The following is a 16,149-nucleotide window of genomic DNA, read 5'->3' on the forward strand; positions in this document are numbered from 1 at the left end:
ACCATGTTGGATAATGGAAAGCACCCATCGGTCCGATGTTATGTCTGTCCATTGTGGGTAGTAGTATTGAAGACGTCCCCCAATTGGTGATATATTTGGTCGTGGTATTTGGAGGTAGTCAATTTTTTGTTGTGGAGGCTAACCTCAGGAGCTAAGGTTTTTGCCTCTGAAATTATTTCCTCTGAATGTTTCCCTAAAGGAGCCTCTGGTGTAAGAGTAACCCCCTCTAAACATTGGGTGATTAAAAAAATCCCCTTTTTGCTTGGTACTGGAGAGCCCCCTGGCCTTTGAAGTGTCTATGTTTTTTTTAAATTTTTCTAATGTGGAGTCAACTTATGGTTCAAAAAAATTTTCTTTGTCAAAAGGTAAATTTAATACAGCTTGCTGCACTTACGGCTTAAAATGAGAACTTCTAAGCCATGAATGCCTTCTTTTCCGCACACTGGTATTTATGCCTCTTGCTGCTGTGTCGGTAGCATCTAATGCGCACAAAATAGAATTATTCGAAATTATTTGACCCTCTTGAACAATTTGTTGTCCATGCTTATGATGCTCCTCTGGGAGGTATTGTAGGAGATCCTCCATTTCAACCCAGTTTACACAATCGTACCTAGAGTGTAAGGCTGCGAATTGGCAATACACCAATTATTTGCAGCTTCCACATCCACGCTCCTGCCTACAGCATCAAGCTTTTAACTCTCCTTATCTGGTGGAGAAGAGTCTGTAGTGGCCTGGCTACTAGCCCTTCTCTGGCAATAATAGCCAATATTGAGTCTGGGGGCACTTGTGTCCTTGTAAAAAGTGGGTCTGGGGGTGCAGCTTTATATTTTCTGTCTACCCTAGGTGTTATGATTCTGGAGCAGACAGGGTCTTGAAAAATATCAGCCGCATGGCGTATCATTCAAGAAAGCATAGGGAGATATTGGGTGCCTCTATGAGTGTTAGTGTATTGAATGGGTTCTTTACGAATTGATACATTATGGTATGCAGCTGCCCTAGCAATAAATTGTTGGCAGCTGGTGGTACCTTCTAGAGGGGAAGCCCTAGCAGGATACAGATCTGGGTCAGTGTTAATGACTCTGGATCATAAGAATCCCCGGGTCTTGATCTTGAAGTGCGTCCCTTGAGTAGTGTTTTACGAATATGGGTGAACCCTGTGGAGTAAAATCTTCAGCAACTGGAGATGCAGAAGAATGAGGAGAAGAGATAGGTGGAGGTGAATTAGGGAGGAGAGGAGTAGGAGGAGCCGGCTTAGTTGAGGGGCCAACCTTCTCTTTATGCATCTTTTTTGGAGGCAGGGAGGTGTCCAATGCCCCTTGAAAGGTTAACTTCCTTTTAAAAGTCACAGTAAGTGAAGCTACAATGTGCCCTGCGCCTTCCTGAATGTATAGTCTGTGCTGTTTAGTGTCTATAGTTTCAAGTATAGGCTGAATAGGTGTGGGCAATGAGGAAGAATGTCCTGAATTCAAAGGTCCCGAAGCTGCAGTGTCTTTATGTTTCGGCACCAATGTTTTTCGTTCATGGCAATTTTTTCAGTCCCAAACATGGTTCTGTAGACTCTCGGCTTGAGGCGGGTGATGTCAGTGCCAAAACCTTGCCCATACCTGGTCAGACCGAAGTGGATGAAGGTGATGCCGAAGCTGCCTTCAACATTTTTGGTGCTGAGCCGGTACATGGGGCAGCCAAACCTTCTTTCTGAGACAGCCCATGGCTTGCTTGCAGCAGGGACTTTTTTCTGAGTTTGGTTTGGCTGTTCTTGTGCATGTTCCTCCCCGAAAATATCCAGGGTGCCTTCTGGAGATCTAGGTGCCATCTCTAACCTGCCAGTTTGTCCGTCCCAAAGAGTTTTCTTCAATCAAAACGATCAACACTCCTTACAAGTAGCCTCTTGATGATGCGGTGAGAGACACAGGTCACACACCCGATGGTGATCAGTGTAAGGGCACTTTGAGTGGCCAGAGGACTGAATCAAAATGGTGTCTGTTTCATCAGGATTACATTATTTTTGGAACCACGAGTATTTAGGCCCAAAAGACGACTGGGCCCACCCCAAAGGACGTGCAGTTGAAAAACCTGCTCAGACGAGTTTGGAAAATTGATGTGTAAAGAGAACCCGTGATCGAAAGTACAATACCGTCGAATATGGAGAAGACGGAGAGAAAGTCTCAGACCGGAGCAAGTTGAAGACGGAGCAAAAGATTACACATTCGAACCCGATGGCAGAGAGAAAATCTAACAAGGTACTCGATGCCCAGGTGCAGTATCCCTGAGAGGGAGGAGTCACTCGATCCTGTGACTCAAAAAAGAACATCTTCGAAGAAAAACAACTTGTAACACTCTGGACCCAACACTAGATGGCAGGGTAATGAAAAGGATGTATATCTACAGCCACACGTGCCATCAAACACATTTTTATCTTTCTCCTCTTTAAGTTCTTACACTTTCACTTGCAGGCGCCATCCAATTTAGGCTTTGACACAGTAAGCTGCATTAAAGTTCAAAAGGATAATAACTGCTTCTGTGGTTTACAATTACCAGATTGCTGCTTTAGAAGTGATATTTTGATAATAGTGTTTACTCTATGTTCAATAATAATTTGATGAAGGATTCATTTGATAAGGCTCGCCAAGGAAATCAAATTCTAAGCGGTTTGCCTTCATCTATTAGCTATTCTTGCCTGTAGTACCAAAAGAGCAGATTTACATACTGGGAGACTGATCTTCAACAATTTGCAGGTCAAGGTCAAAATTATTATTAGTTCAATATTTAAGTAGAAGCACAGTGTGACTTTAGAAAAACAATGTAACAGTTTTAATTCTTTGGTGCAAAAAGTAAAGCCAACGTCATATTTGTAGCAGCTGGATGTCAGTCTAACATCATATGCCATATTTTTATTAACTTTATTTTACATTCTGCTGTTCTCACAGGTCCCCGGACACTGGTCTCACTATACCATTAGAAATGTCCTCTTTTAGTTAGAGTTATTTGTAGTCCGAAATGCCGATTTCACCCAACGTACCCAGGCGCCTTGTGATGCTCTGTAAACTGTAAAATATAGTCACTGTTGTCTGTCAAAATTCAATCAGTCTGTAAAGGAGTAAGGAAAACCTTTGTGGCTGGCCAACCTCTATTTAGTGAGCTTGGTAAACCTATTCCTAGAGAAGAAGGGGCTTATCAAATAAACTCCGAAAAGCTGGGAATCTTCTATACAGTCCCCTTGACTTTAACTCTTTGTGGTGTTTTTGATTCAATAATAGGTTTTGCTTTTCTATCATATCACCTTTAAGTTGATCCCCTACAATATATGTATAGTACTTGGGGTTGAACCTTTTTTATAGTGCTATAACCTCCTGGGGGTTAGTATGAAGTTTCCCTTCCTATGACAAGCCACTTTTATATGCATTTCAGACCTTCCTCCATGCATGAATATTGTTTCTTCCCAACGCAATTGAATAGATAGTTGATATCTGCTCCCAGGGACGATTGCCTCTTTGAATGCTAACTGTATTTTCAAGGTGCTACACCTCATCTTACGTTTGTTGCAGCACCTCATCCTGCTCACTCTGAAGAGACACCAGCCAGCATGTACAATCCAACATTTGATTCTAATGGTAATATATCTGCTTTATACTTGAGTGCCTTCATGCTTGTTCCAGAAAGAGGTCCCTTTCACTTTGTCATTATTAAGGCATGCAGTGCATCTCTGAGCAGTGTTCTGGAAGGGGCAAGGTGTGGACATGGTTACCTTGCTGCTACAAGAGCCCACAGAAGTATCCGTGCACAGGAATAGCCACAATCCCGGAAAGTGAGATCCCCAATGTATCAGCGACGCAGGCTGCACTCATTGCAAACTCTCGGTGCTCATCTGAACTCTGCAAAGGACAGGGAAATAAGTAAAAAAAAAAAACGGCAAGGCAAACTTTTGTCAAAACAAATGCTAAAAGCAAATACTTTCTAACAGCGTCTGTATTCCGAGAATGAATAATGATCTGAAATCCAAGTTTATTTTTAAAACCTGTTCTTTCTTTAAAACATTTAAAACATATTTGCCAAAGTAAGGAAGAGTTTCAGCTTGCTACCAACTTGAAGAGCAATCTGCTAGATTGGGGGTACTGCCAGGAGTCGCTGCCGATCTCTGGAACATACAGGAGCTCCTACAAGTGGCAGCAGGTCTTTTCAGATGGTGTGGGTTTCCCAGAAATGCATCTACCACCACATACAGGACTTTCAAAGCAGTAGCTTCTGCAGGCCTAGAGCTCTGGCACAAGAGTAGACACAACTGAGCCAGTAACTACTCACAATCTCACCACTGAAAGTTGGCAAGACCTCTGGCTTTGGAAAATTGTGATAGGAAACAAAGCAAACAGAAGGGATTAAAAGAAAAAAAGTGTAACCCCCATCTTTTTTAGAAGAGACAATGCCCAGGAATAGTTCACACTGCTTGCGCCTTACATTTGTTGGCCTATAGAATGAACCCTTTGCTGGACGCAACAACAGGCATGAAATAAATACTTCATTTAAATGCTGACGCATCCTGCCGTATTTGTAAAATCAAGGTCTGCTTACGGCTTGAATGCTAAGCACACTCTTGCATAACAGGTATTCAGTCTTCATATTTTTCCAGATAACTCAGTGAAATGGCACACAGAATGTACGGTGTCACTACACTTCTCCACAATTTTAATATTTACTTATTTAAAGGTGATTTATAAAGCACTATACTGTATATGCTGGTGAGCCACTTTAAGGTGCTGAACAGTGTGTGTGGTGGGATGTGCGGGGATGTCTGAAGATGGGATTGAACAAACTTGGATAAAGACAAGGGCCCGCAGCCAAAGCAAGGCAGTGAAGTAAGAGGGATCAAGTTTGTTTCACAGCCCAAGCAGAACATTCCAGAAACAGCCAACAAAGTAAGGGGAGAAAGGTCCTTACAATCGAAGGAAAACTCTAAAACCAAGACGGAGAAAAAGAAGCAGGAGCGAGACTGTGACAATGCTAGTACTGTGCCTTCAACTGTAACCTAAATAATAAGCAAGCAGTGACCTAGTAGATGCTGTGTGATCCCCCCTTCACAGTATGCTACTGAAGCAAAGACGCGGAAGACACAGATTCATGAGACTTTCATAAAACGCCCAGTGCTCTGTTAACGAGCAGTCTTTGCCACTCCCAGAATGTTAAGCGAGCAACTTTCTGCTGACCTTGCAACTTTGCCCCTTTGCTGAATCCAAAGTGAGGAGTAACACAGTACCCGAAAGGAAACGTGTAGCTCTTTATAAAACTCCCTTATGAATAAATAAGTTTCACCTATTTTAATATTCACAAAGCTGTAAGTCTGCTGTAAAAGCCACTGTGACTACATGCTTTCTCAGGCATATATGGATGTTGTGATAATGCAGAACTGTGATTATACAGCTGAAAAAACGATTTGCAAGCTGTGTCACAGCAAGCATGCCACCGTTCCAAACGTTAACAATTAGTTATGTGATGGAGAATGATCCTCCTGCTTTCCTCAAAGTAGAATAAATCACATTCATTGTTCTCCCCACCCCACCCCCAGTCAGTCTCTCACCTCTTGGGAAATGTTGTTGAATGTGTTGACGTAGCCAGCTCCCCCAAGAAGCCCCTCGTACACGATGATGGCCATGACAATGTAGATGCTTGGCAGGAACAAGTAGTAGACTGCAGCCAGCAGAAAAAACATGTTCACAAACTGCAGGAAGTTGAAGAGAAAAAACACAACACTCAGTAACTGCCCGATGCAAGGGGGTGAGCAAGGAACAGAGGGAAAAGCACAGACTGATCTCCGAGGGTCCAACTGTAGGGCACTCCATTTTCACCCAATCACTTTAATGTGGACACCTCCCCTCTCTGGAGGCTTTTTAAAAGCCAGGCAATGGGCTTGCAATCCTAAGGCAACAATCACATTTATAGAACTGCTGACAGCTCCAATTATCAATAGTAAAAAAAGCGAAAATGTCTTCCTTGGCTGGAAAAGTCTGACACCGAAATGACTGTTGAACAGTATTAAAAAAAATTAAAAAAATGTGATACGCTGCTTTCTGTGATTATTTAAGGGGAAGCTATCATCCATGACTCCAAAAAATAAGTGCTTAATTCACAAAAGCAGGGATTAAAAGATTTTGTATATGATTCTGTAGAATAATTCCTGTTGACAGCAGGTTTCCAGCGTTCATGGGATTCACTAACAACTCCAAGAGTACTTCTGGAAATCTATGGAAGTCGAAGAGTTGTAGGATTACTCTGCCTGATGTGGACACTATGCGCATGTAAGGGTAAAGCTGTGTACATTTCCATATCTAACTTTTTTCCTTCACTTGGAAAATATTCTCATCATTGGGGTAACCCATTTCCTGACATTCACCCATTAAATACCTTTTTTCTAACTAAAGTTATTTTGCTGCTGCTGTTCATGGAACACTTGTGACATTTGCTCCAAGCAAGGCTTAGCTGCTTAGGCAAAACTACCAAGGGTAAACTCAGGATTCCTCACAGAAACTTGCATACTTATTACAAGCTACATTTTGTCTTTGTGAAAGGTCAGCCAGAGGTCGCATCTCACATCAAATCTGGGGCATCTCTCTACCACAGTTTACAGATATGCTACAATAGGCTCATCAGTAACTGGTCATTTTGATATCTGCTGCTCCTGTCACAAATCACAGGCAGTACCCAACTAGTGACATTTAATGGCTCTTAGGAATGAGAAACTCTTTGCATGCAAACACTAGCATTACTTAAGAAAGAAGTTTGATGGTGAAGCTAGTTTGGGGGTGGGAAATATTATTCAAAGCTGGTATTGGACAATGTAGGAGCATTCATCATTACCTAGTTCCCAGCACAAATGCCTTTGACGTGATCATTCTCTCTAGCAGGTAGACATTTGGTGTCCTCTCTCTTATACACATGCTCTTCTCCTCTGCAAGTGATCATTCATGGATCTGCATTTATCTGAAAGGTCATGAAATCTATATTCTACTGAGTTTTCAGAACGATTGCATATATTTGCTAGATTGCAGCATACTGTACCTGTAATTTCCAGATTATGCAGAAATCCTCCAAATATATCGGTCTAAAGCAGGGGTCTCCAAACTTTTCTATAGTGAGTGCTACTTCTTATCAGTGAAAATCAATGTGAGCTACTGAAGGGTAAACAACTTGTGCATTGCTACCAGACACCCCACTGCCCAGCTTCATTGACTTTAACCCTAATATCCATACAGCCAGATACTATGATTTGAACAAAATACTTTGACTAGGGGCACAATGACAGGGCTGCCATGTGTGCCGGTGAGAGTATGGTCTTTGGGGATGTATGAACATGTGTGTGTCAGGATGGGATATAGGTGTATGGATGAATGAGAACTTGTTTTGTATGCATGTGCATGAACAAGAAATTCCACAATGTGCCAGGTCAGCTGGTCCGCTGTATTTTAAAATGTAATGCTTGCCATTCATCTTTCTAAATGTCCTTAATGTAGAGCCCAGCACGCCCTGTAAATGCTATTAAGTCCTGTTTTACCTACTGGCTGGTGTACTTTAAAATACACACTTCACCACATATTGCGCAGTTAAACGAGCTCCCCTTATTTCACACTGGCCCACAACAGTGAAAGAAGGCCCCAGAAGTATTTTTGAATTAAGCTCTGAAGGTGGCCCACACCCACTGTTCAATGTCTAAGTCCACCCAAAGTTCGAGCCTAGTTGCACCACTGGTGACAGCTCAAAAGCAGACACTGTGTGTGTGCATCAATCTTAAAGGCACCAAAAGTTAATATTGCTTCTAGCAGTCAATGTTTTAAGCTAAAACCAGTGCAACTGCCTGAACAAAGCCAGATGGCTCAAAAGGCAAAGCTGAAGTCATAGTGACTCCAGATGGCGCACTGGTGGAATTTGTGTTGTAAAAGTAGTCAACGAGGTCTCATGAAAAGCTTGAATCTAGGCCTCATAGGGCAGGAGGGATGGAGACGCAAACGCTTCTTTGAAGCAGGCTGCTAAGAAACTGGAATGAGCTTTGAGGAGGAATGTGAATGCTCTATGCAACTAAATCTGCCTTTTTTCAGAAAAAGAGGACAGTTTTCATTTTTTGGTGCCATTTCTCCTGCGAATACTTCCTGAGTGGAGCTTTAGATTTAAAAGGGATCCTAAACTTTAGATTTAAAAGGGATCCTAAACTTGCTTTTCAGAGAAACAATCAGCACCACAGGTATTCTGAGTTGGACTCAGTCAAACATATTTACACGTGGAATTTAGAACAATGTTTAAAGCTTGAAGGTATCAGTGGGGATATTCCAAAAAGCAAGAAACAATGACATTACTGACGAAAAAACACTCCAGGCTCTGGATCCTTCGACTTAGAAGGTGTGCAAAAACACAGGAACTGACAACTATTCCTTAGTCAGTTACTGAAAAATTGCCTTGATGTTCTCAAAAGAAAGCAGGAAAAGCCACTTATCATTTTTATTTGAGAAAGAAATGGAGGTGGCACATCAACATTTGCATTTTAAACTTAAATTTAACTGTCACAGATGGGTTTTTGTGTCCGACATAGGCACCTAGTGGCCAGCTGTAGAAATGTTTTTCAATGGTCCCAAACCTTCTGATTTGCTAAGTCTGAGGGTTTGTGACTCTTAAAAGGTACTTTTGCATTACAAAACACATTTACCAATGCGGAAAAGGGTTTTGAGTCGATAAATGTGTTTAGATATGGTTTACAAATCTCTATTCGGAAGGGAAGTTTGTGAGCATCAAATTTCATTTATATGCTAATGTATAACTGGCATATGACCATAATTCTATTTGCAAACCATTCACAGTTTGACTGGTATCCGATTTCCAAAGGAGAAGAGTCCTATTTGGAACCACTCCAAGTCAGTGGTACACAGAACCACTGCCAACTCTCAGTTAATTTTTTTATGTAGTCTGTTTAGTTTAAGTCTCATCGCAGTCTGAAGGCGCGTGGAGTGCAGAGATTTTGACTGGGAATTCCCCATTGTACCACGTCCAGATGGAGAGGACACTCAGGGTCTGCCAGTCAAGACCTGCATATTTCATCTTCCCCATTCAGGTACCCGATGAGGCGGTTGGTCACTAGGAACAGGAACCAACTCCAAAGGCACAAGGCCTCCTGGCACAGGAAACAGGACACCAGCTCTCCCTGTTTGTTGCAGTTGTGCTGTCCATGAGGACCTGCACCAGCCTCGTCCAGATCGTCAGCAGGGACAGCTCTTGGGCCCACTGAATTGCCTGAAGTTCCAAAAGACTGAAATTGAGCTAGTGGTCTGTCAGATACCAGAAGCCTCTGGTCTCCACCCCTGCCAGATCACCTTTCCAACCCAGCAGGGACACGTTAGTCACAACCGTGAAGCCTAAGTGATGAAGGAATTGCTCGCCACATACTGGGTTGGCATTTGTTTGCACCACTGCAGATCCCAGCCATCAACTGAGAGATCTGGACAGTCAAGCAGGTTGCACTGAAACCCGAGCTTCCACTGCAGGGTCTGTATGCGCCATCTGGTGCCTGGGACAAGGAAGACGTGCAGGCTTAGGAGTCCAAGAAGCCTCAGAACCATCTTCACTGAGACTCAGGATTGGGCCAAAACATAGGGATCATATCTTGAATTTCACTGATGTGCTGGAGAGGTGTAGGGCCCTCCCACAAGAGCCCTTATGTAAGAAATCCTCTGGGCGGGACGAAGGAGGGCTCACTGATGGTAAACACTAGGAAAGTTAGGAGGGAGCCATGGTCTAAAGATAGTCTACAACTCACTGTGTTAAGCCCACCTTCAGCAAACAGTGTGGAGGTACAGAAATACAAGTATCCCTAGCTTTTAAAGGTGAGCTGCAACCAGCACCATCACTTTTGTTAACACCTGAGGTAAAGCTGAAAGGCAACATGGCAAATTGGAAGCAATTCAACCCACTGAGAAATGCAGGTAGGATATGTAGGATTGGTACATTAAATAAGCATCCTCAAGTCCAAAGACACCATCCAGTCTCCAGGATTCAGCACTGAGGAAAACTCCACCAGAGTGAGCATTTTTAATTTGTTCTTCATTAAGAAGGCATTAAGAGCCAGACATCCAGAAGAGGTCTAAGGCTCCCTCCATTTCTGGAACAAAGAAGTAGCAAGACTAGCATTCCTTGTCTTGCTTAAGAGTCCAACACTGGTTCAATGTCACTCTTCATTAGAAGGAGTTTGACTTCCTGCATTAAAATTGAGGCATGATTTGCAGACGTCTTGTAGGAAAGTACCCTCTATTTGGCATGTTACCCCCAATTTCTGCCTGATGTCAGTGTGTTTGACTGTGTTCACTGGGATCCTGCTAACCAGGACCCCAGTCATTATGCTCTCTCTCCTCTAAATTTTGTCACTGCCTACTGGTAACTCAGTATTGGCATAGTGGTCACCCCTTATACGTCCCTAGTATATGGTACCTAGGTACCCTGGGCATTGGGGTTCCAGAGGATCCCTATGGGCTGAAGCATTTCTTTAGCCATCCATATGGAGCCCAGGCAAAGGCTTCCACAGGACTGCCATTGCAGCCTGTGTGAAATGGTGCATGCACCCTTTCACTGCCATTTACACTGCACCAGGTCACTTATAAGTCACCCTTGTGGCGGGCCTTCCAGCCCTGAAGGCAGGGTGCAGAGTACCTATGTGTGAGGGCACCCCTGCACTAGCAGAAGTGCTCCTGTGACTGCCAGGACCATTTTCCTGGACTTTGTGAGTGCGGGGACGCCATTTTACGCGTGCGCTGGACATAGCTCACTACCTATGTACAGCTTCGCAATGGTAACTTTGAATATGGCCATTTTTGGTATAAAAAATGTTGAAATCATAACCCAAGACTTTTGCAAGCATTGGTTGCATAATTCCATGCTCTCTAGGGGCTCCTTAGAGGACCCCCAGTACTGCCATTACGGCCTTCTGAGGTTTTCCAGGCAGCCCAAGCTGATGCCACCTCACAGACAGGTTTCTGCCCTCCTGTTGCTCCAGCAGCTTGAGCCCCGGAAGGCAGAACAAAGGATTTCCTTTGGGAGAGGGGTGTTAACCCTTTCCCTTTGGAAATACGTGTTTCGGGCATGGGATGGGTAGCCTCCCAGAGCCTCTGGAAATGCTTTGAAGGGCAGAGATGGTGCCCTCCTTGTGTAATCCAGTCTACACTGGTGCAGGGACCCCCAGTCCCTGCTCTGGTGCAGAACTGGACAAAGGAAAGGGGTCTGACTACTTCTCTGTCCATCACCACCCCAGAGGTGGTGCTCAGAGCTCCTTTAGAGGGTCACTGGGTTTTGCCATCTTGGATTCCAAGTTGGCAGGGAACACTGGGAGCATCTGAGTGGCCAGTGCCAGCAGGTGATGTCAGAGCCATCCTCCGATAGGTGCTTACCTGTTTAGCTGCCAATCCCCCCTTTCAGGGCTATTTAGGGTCTCTCTCTTGGGTGGTTTTTCAGATTCGGATTGCAAGACTCCAGCAGGAATCCTCTGCATCCTTTACTTCACCTTCTTACCAAAGAAACTGCATCTGGACCCTCCAGGAACTCTAGAAACCGCAACAAAGAAGCAAAAATGACTTCTGCAACATTGTATCTTCAGCTCCTTCCAGCAACTGCAACTGTTTCCAAGTCGTGCATCCTCCAAGGACTGCCTGTCTTCAGCCTGCACAAGAAGAATGAAGGAATCTCCCTTGAAGTGAAAGAGAAAGTTCCCTGCTTCAGCAGGCACCCCTCCGCAGCGACGACCAGTGGGTTGGGTCCCCTCTCCCGACCAAGTGCGTGGATCCAGCACCATGGGTGGTAGACTGAAGTGGTCCCGACTGGCCTGACGTCCTACTGTCCAGCTTTGGTGGAGGTAAGAGCTAGCCTCCCCATGCAAGACAGTACCCCCGTGCACCGCCAGTGCCAGTAGGTGACGTCAGAGCCCTCCCCTGATAGGTGCTAACCTGTTTAGCTGCCCAATACCCCTTTCAAGGCTATTTATGGTCTCTCTCAGATGGTTCTTCAGATTCAGATTGCAAGACTCCAGCAGGAATCCTCTGCATCCTTTACTTCACCTTCTTACCAAAGAAACTGGACCCCCCAGGAACTCTACAAACTGCAACAAAGAAGCAAAGATGACTTCTGCAACATTGTATCTTCAGCTCCTGCCAGCAACTGCAACTGTTTCCAGGTCGTGCATCCTCCGAGAACTGCCTACCTTCAGCCTGTAGAAGAAGAACAAAGGAATCTCCCTTGAAGTGAAGGAGTCACTTCCTTGCTTCAGCAGCACCCCTCTGCAGCGACAACCGGTGGCTTGGGTCCCCTCTCCTGGCGAAGTGCGTGGATCCTGCATCATGGGTGGTGGACTGAAGTAGTCCTGACGTCCTACTGTCCAACTTTGGTGGTGGTAAGAGCTTGCCTCCCCATGCAAGACAGTACCCCCGTGCACCACATGTTTTGCTGTTGCAAGGCTTGGTGGAATCCTTCCACAAAGTTCTTCGTGCACCGTCCAGCTCTGGCCCCCAGCACTCCTTCCTGCAAAGCACAGCTTCCGAGTGGCTCTCCGGCGGAGTGGGATCCCTTTGTGTAGTGCTGCGTGGGCCTCCATTTGCACCTTCTCTGTCCCTGTGCTTTGGAACTCCTGTGCAGGCTGCCTGGTCTTCTGAGGGCTCTGAGTTGCTGAGAGACCCCTCTGGCTCCCCCTCCTAGGTAGAGGCCATCAGGTTCCTCCTTGTCCTGGGCAGCGACATTTTGCGCTAACCACGAGCTTAGCGTGTGCCAAGGCTTGTTGGCAAAATCCAGTAACGCAAACAAGACCGCATTCATCCATCCGGCGTGGGACATCTTCTGCAACAACCAGGAACTCGCATCTGTCTTCTTGGGTGCAATACTGATGGTTGTTCCTCACCGGTGGTTCTTCTTTTGCACCTTTCATCTGGGTTAGCAGGGGCTCCTGTTCTCCCTGGGCTCTTTAGGGCGTCTTGGACTTGGTCCCCTTCTTCCACAGGTCTTCGGGTCCAGGAATACATCGTTGGTGTCTTGCAGTCTCTTCTTGCAATATCTTCTTTCTCATGGTCAAGGGAAGTTAATGTGATTTACTCCTGCTTTCCTGGGCTCTGGGGTGGGTTCTATTACTTACCTTTGGTGTTTTCTAATACTCCCAGCGCCCCTCTACACACTACCCTTGCCTAGGTGGAAAAACAACTTTTGCATTTCACTTTCTTAGTATATGGTTTGTGTTCTCCCTCGGCCCATTTCTAACTATTGTGATTTTCACAATTTTCACTGCTTTCTAACTGTTTTTACAGCTATTTCTGCATACTTGTGTATATAATGTATGTATTACTTACCTCTTAAGGGAGTATAGTCTCTATAGTATTTTTGGCATTTGTGTCACTAAAATAAAGTACTTTTATTTTTGTAACACTGAGTATTTTCTTTCATGTGTACGAGTACTGTGTGCCTACAGTGGTATTGCATGAGCTTTGCATGTCTCCTAGTTAGGCCTTGGCTGTTCCTCCACATTACCCCAAGAGAGCCTGGCCTCCTACACGTCTGCCCTCATGTAGGCTGCTGGGGTTATAAGAGGACGGGATAAAAGGTTTTTGTGAAAAAACATTGGTTTCACGGGACTGATTTGCAGCTAGGAAGGAAATACTGAATTTAGCCCCCTTCCAACTGGTTGTGGGTTTCAGAGTGCAAATCAAAGTGGATTAGAAGCTGCTGCAGCATGGGAGGAAGAAATTGAAGACTGATGCCCATGCTGGTGTGAAAGACTGTCCCTTAGACCTCTGCAGCAAAAATTAATGTTGATTGTTGTACTAGCTGATAAGGATGGCATTGCTGGTATGCTAAGTGTAATATTTTGAATTGATTTACATTTTGGCAGGCTAGCAATACTCACAGTAATTGTGCTGTGACAAGTTTATCTTTAAATTGCTCTAACACAGAATCATCTGTCTCCCCAAAGAGCTCAGAGGCATCAATGGGCATGTCCATAAGCAATGCCTGAATGCTCACAGAGGATTCAGTGGCTAACATCCAGGAGTTTCATCTAAGCACTAGGCTGGTGCAGATAACGCAGCATATGATATCGATGATGGCAAGGCCAGCTCGAAGTACATATTTTGCTTTATCCTGCCAATCCTAGATTCTTTGGGCATGTGATACCATTATGTCCTTTAGGACAGCCAGCAAGATCTTACCAGCTCGCTGCAATGAGGGAGTTTGTGAGTAAATCATTAAAGGGTCTGAGGAAACTGGTCCCAGTTGGGAATATTTCAGATTGTAAATTAGATATGGGCTCAATACTAGGCAGCTGCAAATCAAACATCTCTGCTGCTGTGGGTACTACCAATGCGACCAAGGTGCTATGTTCCGTTGGTGGACGAGGTGGTGAGTCCAGCTCAGTTTCTATGGAGGTATTAAACCTGCTTGCTTTCTGTAGATCCAAGCAAACTCCTTTATCTGTATAGAGAGGGGATTTACTTTTTAGCCTCCTCATAATGATCCATGACATGGGAAACATTTTGTATGCTACGGACCACGTTAGAGTCTGAGTTTAAAAAGCCCCCAGCCTTTGGGAATACTGACATTAGGAAAGAGGCTGAGGGTAGGATTCATTTACTAATGGATGTGCCTTTCTAATTTCATGGCTTGACATAGGCCCAATGTGGGTCAGAGTTAGAGATCACCATCAGAACTGCTTCTGGCACAGATGGTGGTGATATTGACTGTGGCTCTGGCAAGAAGGAGACTGGCAAAGACCTTGGAACTGGAGTGGAGTTGTAGGCTGGCACAGGTATAGCCCAGAAACTACTCCCAAGGAGACAGTCTGCATTGGTGTGGCTGGGGGGGGGGGGGGGGGGTGTTGTTGGCCGAAGTCTGAAGGCCTTACAGCTCCATAAAGCCCAAAGGTGCTCCACAGGAAGCTGGTAGCATCTTGAAATATCTGGATCAAGGACCTCCTTAAAATTCTCAAGCCTGCTGCAGGATCAACAACAGCCCAGGAAACTCTGGGCGCTCTGGGATCAAATGTAGAATCAGATCAGAGTTGGAAGACGGAGGAGGTAAAGGGTTCTTGGAATGCAATCTTTCCAACTTATCACTTGATTTTGAGTAGCAAGAAGAGGTTGATTCCTGCATAAGGTTATTGGGCTCATGGCACAATTTTGACTTACTGGAACGCTAGAGCGGGACTTTGCATGGAATCGACTACGTGCCCAGGAGCCGATCCACGATTTTGAGCAGGAACAGGACTAGTGTTTGGAGTGTGTCATTTTCTTACATTTAGTGAAACAGAGCTTCACTTCCGTCTTACTGACCACCTTCAGATTCATGGGGATACTTTCCAACACAAGTTCGAAAAGTGACAAGAGCCCAAGTGCCAGATGGTCAGTGACCGACATTTGTTCCCTGCAGTAATGCATAGCTTGAAATCTTTCATTTTCAGGTGAGACAACTTTCCTAGCAGTTTGAAGTTATTTTTTTTCTAAAAGAGCTATTGGAGCATTGACAAAGTTCGGGACAGTGGGAATATGCTTCACAAACTGGTGATGAGGACGGTCATCGGCACCGACATGGGATTGCTACTGAATTTTGTTCTTTATTTTCTGCTGTGCTGATGATCAGACTAGTGGTGCTGTTCGCATGTGTGTGAGTAACGAGGATAGTCTGCCACGACTTGTGAGGTCCATCTTACTTCTATCCCAAAACCGGGACGAGGCACCTTGGATATGTCCTCTTATCATTCCCTTTCTAGTCTCATGGCAGACGATAAATTCCTGAGCAAACTTTTAGCCACAATTTGATCCACATAGATCAGCGTGGTTTTATTCTGGGATGCTCTACGTCTCCTAATATACAACTTTTTTTGCTCTATTCTCTATTATGTGTCCCACCATCATTCCAATTCACCCTGTATTGCCTTTGACCTCGAAAAGCCATTTTACTCCTGTAGGAAGTTGGCTCTGCATATACTATTTCAAAGTAAGAAATAGTGTGCACAGAGTCCAAGGGTTCCCCTTAGAGGTAAGAAAGTGGCAAAAGTAGATAATTCTAATGCTCTATTTTGTGATAGTGTGGTTGAGCAGTAGGCTTATCAGAGGGTAGTGTTAAGCATTTGTTGTACACACACACAGGCAATAAATGAGG

At 44.6% G+C, this 16,149-nt stretch overlaps 1 protein-coding gene across 1 annotated transcript in view; it reads right to left on the reverse strand.

The window, feature by feature from the left end:
- Positions 1-2,843: 2,843 nt before the first annotated feature.
- The window catches only part of CLN3 (CLN3 lysosomal/endosomal transmembrane protein, battenin), a 352,558-nt gene continuing 339,252 nt past the window's right edge, over positions 2,844-16,149 (reverse strand). Inside the window, exons 14-15 of the mRNA XM_069243995.1 lie at positions 5,570-5,710; positions 2,844-3,872 (exon numbers count right to left, since the gene is read on the reverse strand). Of these exons, the coding sequence (XP_069100096.1) occupies positions 3,753-3,872; positions 5,570-5,710 (261 nt within the window). The 3' untranslated portion in view covers positions 2,844-3,752. The remainder of the gene's footprint in view (positions 3,873-5,569; positions 5,711-16,149) is intronic.

This window comes from Pleurodeles waltl, chromosome 7 (genome assembly GCF_031143425.1).
Source record: "Pleurodeles waltl isolate 20211129_DDA chromosome 7, aPleWal1.hap1.20221129, whole genome shotgun sequence".
Classification (NCBI taxonomy): domain Eukaryota; kingdom Metazoa; phylum Chordata; class Amphibia; order Caudata; family Salamandridae; genus Pleurodeles; species Pleurodeles waltl.